The 13784-nt window shown below is 41.1% G+C and overlaps 1 protein-coding gene across 1 annotated transcript in view; it reads left to right on the plus strand.

Annotated features, from left to right (window-relative positions):
- The first annotated feature begins 7003 nt into the window (after positions 1-7003).
- LOC102253378 overlaps positions 7004-13784 on the plus strand; it is an 8173-nt gene continuing 1392 nt past the window's right edge. Inside the window, exons 1-2 of the mRNA XM_014539400.1 lie at positions 7004-7024; positions 13225-13782. Of these exons, the coding sequence (XP_014394886.1) occupies positions 7022-7024; positions 13225-13782 (561 nt within the window). The 5' untranslated portion in view covers positions 7004-7021. The remainder of the gene's footprint in view (positions 7025-13224; positions 13783-13784) is intronic.

Below are 13784 nucleotides of genomic sequence, written 5' to 3' on the forward strand. Positions count from 1 at the left end.
ATATATTTTATTGATTTTTTTACAGAGAGGAAGGGAGAGGGATAGAGAGTTAGAAACACTGATGAGAGAGAAACATCGATCAGCTGCCTCCTGCACACCTCCCACTGGGGATGTGCCCGCAACCAAGGTACATGCCCTTGACCGGAATCGAACCTGGAACCTTTCAGTCCGCAGGCTGACACTCTATCCACTGAGCCAAACCGGTTAGGGCGTGAGCCCCTTTTTGAAGGACAAATTAATGCAGAAAAATAGGCACCCTACAGCAAAGCCTGAGAAACAGGCAACGTTATTCTCCACTCTAAGTTTCCCTCACCAGGATTCTGCTCCCCTGCCCTCTTTCAGGTTTCCTTGGTAGTTGCGCCAGCTTGCTTTCCTGAGCCGTGGGAGAGTGTGAGAATGCGGCTTCCTAATGCGCAGCAGGAAGTTTTCTTTATGTTTCATGTCCCCTGAGGATGGCTCATCATAATGGCCTGTTCCTCTAACAAAGTGGCCACACATCAGCCCCTGCCAGCCTGCCAGCAGTCCCCAGGGCAGAGGTATGAGGTAGGGGACCTCGGCTCAGGAACAACAGCTCAGTCTCCACTGGCTTTGTTCATTGATGGCGTCATCCCACATTGCTATCCACTGTCTCCTAAAGGGGTGGCTGTGCCAAGAGGCGTGAAGGGCTGACAGGAAACAATATCCAAATGTCAGTTCAATTAGAAGACAATTTAAATTAGACAATATAAGGCATTTCAGCAACCGCTTAATGTGAACCACAATTTGAGGTTGTGGGATACCTAATTGAGCAGAACAGGGGAAATGCATTTTCTGGACCTCTGTTTAGCAATGGCAGAAAGGGCTGCTATGACATTCCCTAAATTCAGACCTAATTGGTTCCTGGATAGAAAGTGTGCCAAAAGTTGATCTTGTTTTCTCAAAATGCAGTGTTATGAATTGGGGTTATATGCTTAGAAACAAATTTTATGCAAAGAAAACAAAACAAACTTGAGCAGTAAAATCGATGCAGAGAAATACAACACAAATATGTACTCTTCTAGACAGTTTACATGTTTAACCAAAAGCTGGATACACAAGCCACACAGATCCTTTGCCGGGTTTTTCTGTGCAGCCTGCACCGCGTGTCTTACTTAGACCCTGAGCCCAATAATGTATAGCGCCCAATCCTGCTAAATCTGCCTCTAGCAAGCAGAAACATTGTTTTTGCTCCAGTGACCTTCAAAGTGCCTTCAAGATTAGGGCCATCCATCTGGAAAACTTTCTTTGCTCTGAATGGTAAGTGCAGGGGAGGCACAGTTTCGGTGGTAACATCATATTTGGCATCGGCTGCAGGCATTAGGTAGTCGCCCTAACCGCGAACTTTGGTGGTTACTGCACAATCTTATTTACCATGAGAAACATGGTGGGCAGGGAATGAGGACTAGCTGTCTTCAGACTTTTCATTGGCAGTGACTCCCGAAGTGTTCCAAGGCTCTTTCTACCCCAGTGGTTAAATTGGAGTGGAGAAGGGGAAGTTCAGAGGCTGGAATTTTGTTGAGCCTTGGGGTAATGGCAGGCAAGTACAGTGTAGAGAATCATGCTGTTGCTCAGACCCAGACCTACCCTGGCATGTCTTGCTAGACCTGCCTGATCCCCAGCTTTGGTCTAAGGCCTGCCTTTGCAAATCCTCATTTTTCTCTACCTACACTGCCTCATATATTGGCAAGGCAAACTTCCATCCCATTGGGAAACCCCGTCCTCATCCACAGGAATGTGGCTTAGCCTAGTAACCCACATAGGGCAAGCCAAGACAATCATATACTTGTATAAAATTTACACCTTTCCCAAAGATGCAGTGATTCAGTCTCATCCACAGTTAAGTTTTTATGTATACTTTCAATTTGCAAACACTGAACTTAAGTGATTAGCTATTTAAATGAAGCCAGAGCTACTGGCTCTCCCCATCCTTAAACCAAAGTGAACCCGAGGATACCAGATCCGGGCTTGAGAAGCCTCCCCCTTTGACTGATACACGCACATTGGGATTGAAAAAGAGAGGGAGAGCGTTGTGTATTAAGGACTAGGGGGGTGGGGAAAGGAACTTCACCCTTAGAACTAAAACCCACAATTGAATTGTAGGGGCATTTTCCTATGGACATGTTATAAATTATGGTTAAGTTCAATGGTAGCTATACTACCAGTTAAAGATAGTTTGATGGACAGGGTCTATAGGGAAATGGATTGCCTATACACAACCCTTTAGAATACAACCTGCTCATAAAATGTGGGGTATTAGAATTTCCAGTTTCTGGTCAGAGTCTTGATTTCAACACATTCTAGGGAAGGTACTGGAGTGAATAATAGAAGGAAAGTACCTAACAGGAAGCAAATGGGCAGAATAAAATAGGCAGTTTCAGCAAATTAGAAAGACTTAGCACCATGGTGCTTTGTTTTTATTAATCCCCAAACTATAATTTACTCAAAATGAAATTTTATATAATTGCAATAAAGTACTATTGGCAAATATTTTTACTATTACTACTCATCTGTCTTTTAGCTAGACATCTGTAATTTTTTTTTCACAGCCATCTCGACTTAATGAGAGCAGGTTAATGTTTGGTGTGAAATGAAGACCCTTATCCTTAACCCAAATCTGAATGCATTTAACCTTAATTTCCTGGATAAAGTGATTTATAAAGAACGTTAGTAGCTTAATTTATATACAAATTAACTTTTATTTTACATTTGATAAAGTTAAAATAGTTGCTTTGGACTAAGAGTAGGGAAAATATTTTTTAATGATCTCTTTTTAAAGTATTTTTTATTTTTCAATTATAGTTGACATACAATATTATGTTAGTTTCAGGTGTACAGCCCAGTTATTAGACATTACATAATTTACTAAGTGATCAACCCCAATAAATTTACTACCCATCTGACACCATACATAGTTATTACAATATTATTGACTGTATTCCCTTTGCTGTACTTTACATCTCCATGACTATTCTGTAACTACGAATTTGTACTTCTTAATCCCTTCACCTCTTTCACCCAGTCCTACCCCTCCCCCCCACACCTATTTGGCAACCATCAAAATGTTTTCTGTATCTAAGAGTCTGTTTGCTTGTTTAATTTTTTAGATTCCACATATAAGTGAAATCATCTGGCATTTGTCTTTCTCTATCTGACTTTTTGTTGCAGATGGCAAGATTTCATTTTTTTAATATGTTTTATTGAATTTTAGAGAGAGAGGAAAGGAGATGGAGAGAGAGAAACATTGATCATTTGCCTCTTGTACACACTCTGGGGTGGGGGTGGGGGTTTGAACCTACAACTTGGGCATGTGCCCTGACTGGGAATCAAACCAGTGACCTTTCGGAGCATAGGATGATATTCAACCAACTGAGCCACAACAGCCAAAGTAAGATTTTATTCTTTTTTATAGCTGAGTCATATTCCATCAAATATATACACTTCTTCTTTATCCATTCATCTGTTGATGGACACTCAGGTTGCTTCCATATCTTGGCTATTGTGAATAATGCTGCAGTAAACATGCATGCATATGTCTGTTTTGGGTTTCTTCAGATAAATACCCAGAAGTGGAATTACTGGGTCCTCCTTCTTTGTCTCATCTTATATAGCCTTTGTTTTATTTTATTACTATTATTTTTTATCTCCCTAATAGCCTTTGTTCTAAAATGCGTTTTGTCTAGTATAAGTATTGCTACCCCAGCTTTTTGTTTGTTTCCATTTTCTTTCTTTTTGGTTAGTCCTCACATGAGTATATTTTTTCAGTTGCTTTTCAGAGAGAATAGAAAGGAAGGAGGAAGGGACGGGGAGAGAGACAGGAGAGAGAGAGAAACATTGATGTGAGAGAGACACATCAATTGGTTGTCTCCCGAATGTGCCCTGACCGGGGCCAGGGATTGAACCTGCAACCCAGGTACGTGCCCTTGACTGGGAATCGAACCCTCGACCCTTCGGTGTGTGGATCAATGCTTTAACTGCTGGGCAACTCTGCCCAGGACTGTTTGTTTCCATTTTCATGAAATATCTTTTTCCATCCTTTTACTTTCAGTCTGTGTGTGTTTTTAGATCTGAAGTGAGTCTCTTGTAGACAGCATATATATGGGTCTTGTTTTGTTATCCATTCAGCCTTCATATGTCTTTTGAATGGAGCACTTAATCCATTTGCATTTAAAGTAATTGTTGATATATAAGTATTTATTGCCATTTTATTATTCATATTTTTTATCTTTTTTTTCTCTTCCTTCTTCTTAAAGAAGACCCTTTAACATTTCTTGTAATACTGGTTTGGTGTGATAAACTCCTATAGCTTTTTCTTGTTGGGAAGCTTTTATGGGAACTCCCTTGTAGGTAACTGCTTTTCTCTTGTTGCTTTTAAGATTCTCTCTTTGTCTTTAACCTTTGGAATTTTAATTATCACATGTCTTAGTGTGGGTTTTTTGGGGGTTCATCTCATTTGGGACTCTCAATGCTTCCTGGATTTGTGTCTATTTTCTTCACCAGGTTAGGGAAGTTTTCTGTCATTATTATTTTTAAAAAATATTTTTATTGATTTCAGAGAGGAGAGGGAGAGAGAGAGATGTAAACATCAATGATGAGAGAGAATCATTGATTGGCTGCCTCCTGCATGTCCCACACTGAGGATTAAGCCCGCTACCCAGGCATGTGCCAGGAATCGAACCATGACTTCCTGGTCGAACCATGACTATAGGTCGATACTCAGTCACTGAGCCAGTCAGGCCTGTCATTATTTGTCAGATAGGTTTTCAATTCCTTCCTCTCTTTCTTCTCCTTTTGGTACCCCATGATATGAATGTTGGTACGCTTGAAGTTGTCTCAGGGGCTTCTTATAGCTTCCTCATTTTTTTTTGGTTTCTTTTTCTTTTTGCTATTTTGATTGGGTATTTTCTGCTTTCTTATCTTCCAAATTGCTGATCCTCTGCTTCATCTAGTATACTGTTGATTCTCTGTAATGTATTCTTCATTTCAGTTAACGTATTCTTCATTTTTTTTTAAAATATATTTTATTGATTTTTTACAGAGAGGATGGGAGAGAGATAGAGAGCTAGAAACATCGATGAGAGAGAAACATCGATCAGCTGCCTCCTGCACATCCCCTACTGGGGATGTGCCCGCAACCCAGGTACATGCCCTTGACCGGAATCGAACCCGGGACCTTTCAGTCCGCAGGCCGACGCTCTATCCACTGAGCCAAACCGGTTCCGGCTATTCTTCATTTTTGACTGGTTCATTTTTATGTTTTCTATATCTGTTTTTATACTTCCTATCTCTTTGTTGAAGTTCTCACTAAGTTCATCTACTCTTCCCCTAAGTTCATTGAGTATTCTTAAAACCAGTGTTTTGAATTCTGTATCAGTTAGATTGTCTCCGCTTTGCTTAGTTCTTTTTCTGGAGTTTTGCCCAGTTCTTTCATTTGGGACATGTTTCTTTGTTTCCTAATTTTGGCTGCTTCTCTGTGTTTGTTTCTGTGTGTTAAGTAGAGTTGCTATGCCTCCCCGGCTTGGTATAGCGAATTTATGTAATACGGTCCAGTGGCACAGCCTCCCCATTCACTCTAGCTGGGCACTCCTGTTGCATCCCCTATAACAGCGGTTCTCAACCTGTGGGTCGTGACCCCTTTGGGGGTCGAACAACCCTTTCACAGGGGTCACCTAAGACCATTGGAAAACACATATTTTCGATGGTCTTAGGAACCGAGACACCACTCCTCTATCTGTCTCTAGGTGGGTCCACCCACATGCAGATACGCCCATATACGAGTACCCGGCGTATTAAAGGGTCGCGGCATTAGGAAGGTTGAGAACCACTACCCTATAATGTGCAAGAGTAGGAAAAATATTAAGTTATGGCTTGCATTAATATTTCTAAGATATATTTTAGAGAAGAAATATTTTATATTTTAATGGGAATATATAATTTTATTGAAGAAATCACATTCCTAATAATCACAGGTACATTAGGAAACTCTTTAAACATTTTTTATTCAAATATTGCTGATTAACATTGAGACAAATGAATCAAAATTTATCTTAATACCTACATTTGAACATTAATATTAACCATATTTTAAGTATGTTATGAAACATTTATTTATAGTATTCTTAATTGTCATATTAACTTTACTCAGATATAATCTGTGAAATCTAATCACTTAAATTACTAACCTTTTGTAGATAAATTGATTACCTATTAAAGTGAAATATCTGCATTGATAGTTAAAAAGTGATCACTTGGTGTAACTATTAACATGTTGGTATTTACTCTCTTATGTTATTAAATTTTCTTTTTCACTGAATGTATAAAAAAGCATTTACGAAATTAGACACAACTATTATAATAATGGAATATAAACATTCATTAAGCTGAGCTTTTTTCCAAAGGAAACTGTCCTAACAATATTATCATTAAAAATTTTTTTATCAGTACTCTCAAAGAATAAATAGAACACTGTTTTATGATTGAAAATGATAAATTTCAGTAGTTTTTAGAAACCACTGTGAAACTAACTCATGGCACTTCCATGGTTTTCAGGGTTTTCTCTATACTTTATTTTTCTTCTTCCTAATAGCATCATTTTAAGGCAGTGGCTGGGGATACTGCTAAATATCTACAATGCATAGGATAGCCCTCACAACTAAGAATTATCTGGTCCCAAATACAGTGGGGCCTTGACTTACGAGTTTAATTCCTTCGGAGACCGAGCTCGTTAAGGAGCTCATTAACTCAAATTACTCTATCAACTCAATGCAAAAAATCTGCCGAGAGACAGCTGGTATCTCAAAAAACTCGTTAGTCGGGACACTCGTAAGTCAAGGCCCCACTGTATAGGTTGACACAGCTAAGTTATGCCAAAGAAAGAGTGTTATCTTCATCTGATCAGAATTGACTGCTGACAACAGAGTTAAAGAAGATTTGCTTTCTGCGTTGAAAGGACCTTTTTAGAGTTCAGTGGAGAAAAGAGACAGAAAAACCAGAATTACAGAGCAGTATGGTAAGTACTAAAATAAATGCATGAGGTGCTGTGAGCCCACGCAGGAGGGGCATCTGGATTGGATAGGAAGGAAAGAGTTCTTCTAGGGACAAGTTTATTTGAATTAATGAAAGTTAGGCAAAGCACATATTTACCAGTCAGAAAAAGAGAAACTTCTCTAGGTATTTCAAACAAAGAGAATTATTACACAGCTGAGAAACAAAAGAGAAGACAGTGAGGCTCAGATGAGCAATAGCAGGAAGATGCTGCCACCCCTAGCCTGGAGGGATAAAGGGAAGAGGTGGTGTTACTTGAGCCGGACACTGTGCCACCTGGAAGGAGCAGCTGCCCAGCAGGAGCTGGAGCCAAATAAGAGCCTCAGAGCTGCTGGAAAGGCCCCTGCAGCAGCCCACACAGAGAGAAATACCCTGGCATCTCCCACCAGTGCTGCTCACTGGCCAACCTGGCCAGAAGCCACTTGTTACAGGAGCCTGGGGATTGTGGTTCCCTGCACTACAGAGAGACAAAAATGGCTGGAGAAAAACTCCGGGAGCAAACAAGAAAATATCCCAGAGCATAGTTGTATGAGAAAGGCTCACTGTATTGTGTGCTAGGCTTAGGTGATTTGACATCTCAACATCTCCAAGGGTAGTTGATAACACTAGATGAAGTGACACCACTCTACTTGCAGTTTGGGAAGTTCACTGTGGCTGGATTGGAGGTGAATCAGACCAGAGGACAGGAGACTTGTCAGGAGGTTAATGTAATCATCAGGTGAAGGTCCTAAAGGCTGGAGTTAAGGTGGAGGCAGCCCACACTGAGCCAGGATCTCTTACACTTGGTGACTAGTTAAGGAGGGAAAGGAAGTCTAGGACCACCAACAGGTTTTAGCCAGTAGGTGGCACTGCTGTGTCAGAATCTGGTCCCTCTGATTCCCAGCCCACTGTGCTTTCACCAACAGTAGGCTGACCCACTGGGCCCGAGTATCCTAATCTTTACAATTAGTGATCACATGCTCCTTAGCTCTATAGTGCTGTGATTCAAGGATCTATACTTTCACTCCTTTAGCATTTCAGATTTCAATCCTTTAGCACTTCAGATTTCATCCTTTAGCATTAGATTTCAATGTTTGTTTTTCAGTGTTGTAGTTTCTATAATTTACAACAAAAACCTTCTTGTTTGTACATTTAACTTGATATATATTCCTGAATTTCAAATTCAAGTACAAGTTCTTATTTAACAAGTACTGGTCATAGTTGTTTTCAGAGAATTCTCATTATGACTAAAATGTTCTATTCTAAAGTTCATACACCCCAGAACCTAGCTTGTAGACAATGGATTTCACAATATTCCCATCTAAAAGTCTTTCTTGTAGTTCTGTTCATAAATATCTCTGGCAGAGTTTCCACAATTTACAAGCCTTGCTACAAAACCACTGACTGAATTGCAATCCTTGTTAATAGAGGTCAAAGTGTTAGTTCTAAATAATGCAACTTGGTGTTACTTGGAAATTCCAGGAAAAGCTTTCTTCCGTGATTTTCAGTTTCATTCCAAGTAGCACACAACAATCACATTGTTCAGCTACATCAACGAAATAGTAAGGCAATGATTTTTTGAAAAGTATGTTGCCCCAATTAGAAACTGATTTTCTGCATGTATTTTACTGGATCTCCATCCTAAAACTTAAGTTTTACTTAGACTTCTTAGTGTTGTAAAAATCTAAACATCTTCACATTGGAAAAATAATAGTGGTATATAGTAATGAATCGTTACCTTGGTACAGATATTGAGAAGGCAGGAGAACTTGATACAATTTCACATCAAGGTAATCTACACTAATAAAAGAGAAAGATGCAATTTGACTGTACCTTTGCGGTGCCCACCAGCCAATCAGGAGTGAGTATGCAAATTAACCCAAGAAAGATGGAGGGTTAATTTGCATACACAGGCACCAAGCGGCCGGGGGTGGGGCAGGACACACGTTCCGCACCGCCCCAGCCGCTCCAGGCCTCTGGGAAGTGTGGAAAGGCGCAAAGGTGACTCCGGCCAGAGCGAAGGCGGTGCTGGCAGCCAGGGGAAGGAAGGCCCATTCTTGCATGAATCTTCGTGCATCGGGCCTCTAGTTTTAAATAAGTGTGCAAAGTACATCGTTTTTACTGCTTAAGAGTTCATAGTCTTGTTCTGAAGGCAGCCATATAAACCTATCATTGTAATATGTTTGGGTAAAGCAACTTGGGGAGACATCTGTAACCCACAGAGTAAGGGATTAATTTATTTGAGTGGAATCAGGAAGGAATTCCTAAAGAAGGTGACACCTGCAGACAGTCTTAAAGTGTTAGACTAATGGTGTGTAGGCTTAGCCTGTTTTCACCTTTATTTCTACTACTATATTACATCAAGCCATCCTTCCAACTATATTATTTTACTTAATGTAGGGTGGCCAGTCATCCCAGTTTGCTAAGAACTTTCCCAGTTTCAGCCATGAGAGTCTCACATCATGGAAAATATCTCACTGCTGGGCTAATTGGGATAGCTGGCCACCCAAATATACTGCCTCCCAATCATACCTATATTCCTTACTCTTCTTTGCTCATGCCAGTTTCCTATCTGGAATGGACCATCACCTTGTCATTGCCTTGAATTCATCACAGGGCCCACACAGATCTTTGTGCCCAATAGAGGCTTGTGAATTGATTAGTTGGCTGATATATACATAAATGTTGGCACCTGTTTTATAGATGACACTGAAGCACAGATTCCTGAAATGACTTTACTTAAGGTTCATGTGACAATACTGAGTTTAGAACCTAGGCCTGGCTTCATGTCTTTCATAGAACATGCTCAAACTACCCAACATTTTATCAAGTACTTTCCTTATACCCCTTGAGCCCTTAGGAATCAGTTTAACACAGTTTCATCCTGGGTTATAAAAGGTCTCCTAGTGCCCCCTAGTTGTGTTAGTAATCTGTTTTTATCCAGCCAGATTACACAATAAGGGCTCCTGCCTGTTTTTCTGTATCCAGTACAAATCATAAGAAGACCATTACTCCTCCACTAGAGGCCTGGTGGACGAAATTCATGCATGGGGGGCGGGGGTCCCTTAGCCTGGCCTGTACCCTCTTGCAATCTGGGACCCGCTCGTGGGATGTCCAACTGCTGGTTTAGGCCTGATCCCTGTGTTACTCCACTAGAGGCCTGGTGCACGAAATTCGTGCATGGGGGGCAGGGGTCCCTCAGCCTGCCCTGTACCCTCTCGCAATCTGGGACCCCCTCGGGGGATGTCCAACTGCTGGTTTAGGCCCGATCCCTGTGGGGCAGTAGGACCTCCCTCTCGCAATCCAGGACCGCTGGCTCCTAACTGCTCTGCCTGATTCCTAACTGCCTCTGCCCCCTCTGCCACAGCTTCGTCCGGAATGATGTCTGGAAGGTTGTTCAGCTGTCCGGTCTAATTAGTAGCTTATGCTTTTATTATAATAGATACTTTATTCTATACTATACATTACTTTGGCTATTATACGTTTATAACTACATAGTATATAGTCTACAGAATGAGAGGTACAAAATCACTGTGTTTTTATGGACAATTTGAAAGATCTTTCAGAGGAAATTTTGGCTATGCATGATTTTGTCTTTGTACACTAAACTCCACTCAGTATGAGACTCTTCCTTAAGCAGCTGCAGTTTCCTTACAAGACAGGTAGTGAAAATTAGAGCAGGGGTTTTTTACAAAGGAATCCCAGATAAAACAAGCACAACCTTCGTCAAAACCAGCTAAAGTGCCAGAGCAAGAGAGCAACAGACTTCCGGCTCCAGGGGGACAGTTTCCTGTGTGTCTGTGTCTCTCCAGGTCTTCCACAACCTGCAGAACAGTATCCTGTACAGTTGATATTGTGCCTATGATTTAGACTAATGCTCTCCTAGGACATTTCTGTGAAATGGATGACAATTTCCCTCAAAGACAGCGTTTGTGTGATCAATGCGATCAATGCCCACTGGTTTTCAGCATCACATGTGCACTAAGTTCTAATCCATTCTTGTGATCATTCATTCTCTATGTTTCTATACTTTGACCATCCTTTCTTCTTTGGCTCCTACTTTACCACTGGTTTTCATCTTTCATTATATTACTAAAGAAATGTTGGCCCTATTATCCATAAATGGAAGCCATTTCACATTCCTCTCATCTCAAACTTTTAAAATAATCTCAAATACAGGAACAGGATAACACCCACTATCATGACTATTACAAAACATTGTTCTGTTCTAGTTCATATCATGAGGCAAAAAAATCAAAAACAAAAAGTATAATTATTTAGAAAGTAGGAAAGACAATTAACATTTTTTGTAGACAATATGACTGCATATCTTGAGAAAAAAAAAGGAGAGAATGAATCACCAGAAAGGCTATTAAAACTACGTGGGAAGTTTAGTCAGTAGGCACTTGTATAGACTGGCAATAATCAGTCAGAAAAAGATAATTAAAAGATTCCCTCATTGTAACAAATTTGTAGCAGCAGCGGTAGGATGAGTACTTCATCCTCACACATAGAATTTACTCCAAGTGCATTTATTTGGTCTACAGGAAAATCTGAAGACTTAGCGCCCTCCCATCTCTCTGTATCCTAGACCACTGCCAGGTTGTCCCCCTCCAAAATGTGTACAAAAATTCTGAACCTCCCAGGAATCTCTTCTCTTTGACCTGAAGTGGAGTCAAATATCTTTTTTTTTAATTTTTTTTATTGATTTCAGTGACCTCCTGGTTCCTAGGTTAACGCTCTACCACTGAGCCACACTGGCTGGGCAAATTCCTTAAAACAAAATAATAGCCCAGCCAGCGTGGCTCAGTGGTTAAGCGTCAACCTAGGCACCAGGAGGTCACGGTTTGATTCCCAGTCAGGGCATATGCCTGGGTTGTGGACTGGATCCCTAGTGTGGGGTGTGCAGGAGGCAGCCGATCAATTATTCTCTCCCATCACTGACGTTTCTCTCTCTCTCTCTCCCTTCCTCTCTGAAATCAATTAAAATATTTAAAATAACAATGTTAAAAGTTACGATATCTAATATTTAAGAGACAAAAATCCTACTGAATTTTACCAACAAATTCATTGTCTAAAACAGGAAGAGAGTCAAATAGAAATGGCAGCCAACAGAAGAACCGCTGTGATACTTTCACAAAGTTGACCTAATGCAACCTCAGCTTGGTCCCTCCCACTCATGTCCCTGTAGCATTTTGTAGCTCTCTCATTAGAGTTTTGGGGTATTCTGTAGACAGCAAGCAGCTGAGAGCATCTTGCACTAGTTCTTGTGCATACTAAGCACTCAGTCTCCCCATTAGCTGTTTTATAGTACTTAAGTTGACATTTTGCTGTGACACATTTTGAAATCGTTTCTTTTTAAATTATTAATTAAAACCAAAATGTTTTTATTTTTAAAATATATTTTTATTGATTTCAGAAGCTCTCTCATTAGAGTTTTGGGATATTCTGTAGACAGTAAGCAGCTGAGAGCATCTTGCACTAGTTCTTGTACATACTAAGCACTCAGTCTGCCCATTAGCTGTTTTATACTTAAGTTGACATTTCGCTGTGACACATATTGAAATCGTTGCTTTTTAAATTATTAATTGAAGCCAAAATTTTTTTATTTTTAAAATATATTTTTATTGATTTCAGAGAGTAAGGGAGAGATAGAAATATCAATCATGAGAATCATTGATTGGCTGCCTCCTGCACACCCTCCACTGGGGATTGAGCCAGCAACCCCTGGATGTGCCCTGACCCTGAGTTGAACCATGACCTCCTGATTCATAGGTCGAGGCTCAACCACTGAGCCATACCAGCCTGGCCAAAATTTCTTCTTTTTTAAATAAAGAGAAGACAGTCTTGAATGATGCCTTGGCTTTTTTATTCCAGCAGTTTTTCAAAACTTTTATTTAAACAAGTTTCAATAAATTCTTGAGTTTACCATTATATTGAATGCACAACCCATAATTATCTTTTTTAAAGGAATGTATATTTGCATTTTCCCCTTTAATTTGTGAAATGAATTAGAAAAAAAGTAAAATTTGAACTTAATGTATAACTTTTTGCTTGATCAGCTCATTTATGGGGCATGCCTTTTTTTTTTGTCTATTAGCAGTTATTAAACAAAATAACTAGCCCCTGTTTTAAAGGCTTTTCCGTGGGGGCAATGGCTAAATCCTGCTTTGTTTTCTGCTGCAGGCAGTGGCCACAACTGAGGAGGAGCCTGATGTGCAAAGCAGGTGTGAAAGCCAGGCGGGCAGCAGCCTCAGAGATGAAGGTCTGCACCTGGGACCAGTGGACACAGGTGCGCACGTGGGGTTGAGCCGTGCCGCCCCGTGGCCACGGGCTTCCGGCTCCGAGAACATGACCACAGCCCAGAACGGCCACGGGCGAGTTGCTGCGATCCCCTGTTCAGTCTCGGATCCCACAGACCCCGGCACAGTGACCTACCCGGCCTGTCAGAACGGAGGATGCGGCGGCGACGCAGAAGCCCAGGACTCCAGGCCGGGCCCCGCCAAGTTCGTGCGCCTCTTCTCCGTGAGCAGGAAGAGGACGGGCGCCCACCCCGAGCGGCCCCGCTCCGTGGTGCTGATGGGGCACTCTTCCACCTGGAACGCCCTGGCCTCCTTCCGGAAGATGGGATCCTTTAAAAAACTGAAGTCCTCCGTCTTTCAAGGAATTCAAAACCGAGAGGGCTCCGATGCAGCCAAGGAGGAGGCCTCGGAGCCTGATGTGGGCCCTGCCCTCCCCAACGGGGC

Source organism: Myotis brandtii, unplaced genomic scaffold, assembly GCF_000412655.1.
Source record: "Myotis brandtii unplaced genomic scaffold, ASM41265v1 scaffold216, whole genome shotgun sequence".
In the NCBI taxonomy this organism is placed as follows: domain Eukaryota; kingdom Metazoa; phylum Chordata; class Mammalia; order Chiroptera; family Vespertilionidae; genus Myotis; species Myotis brandtii.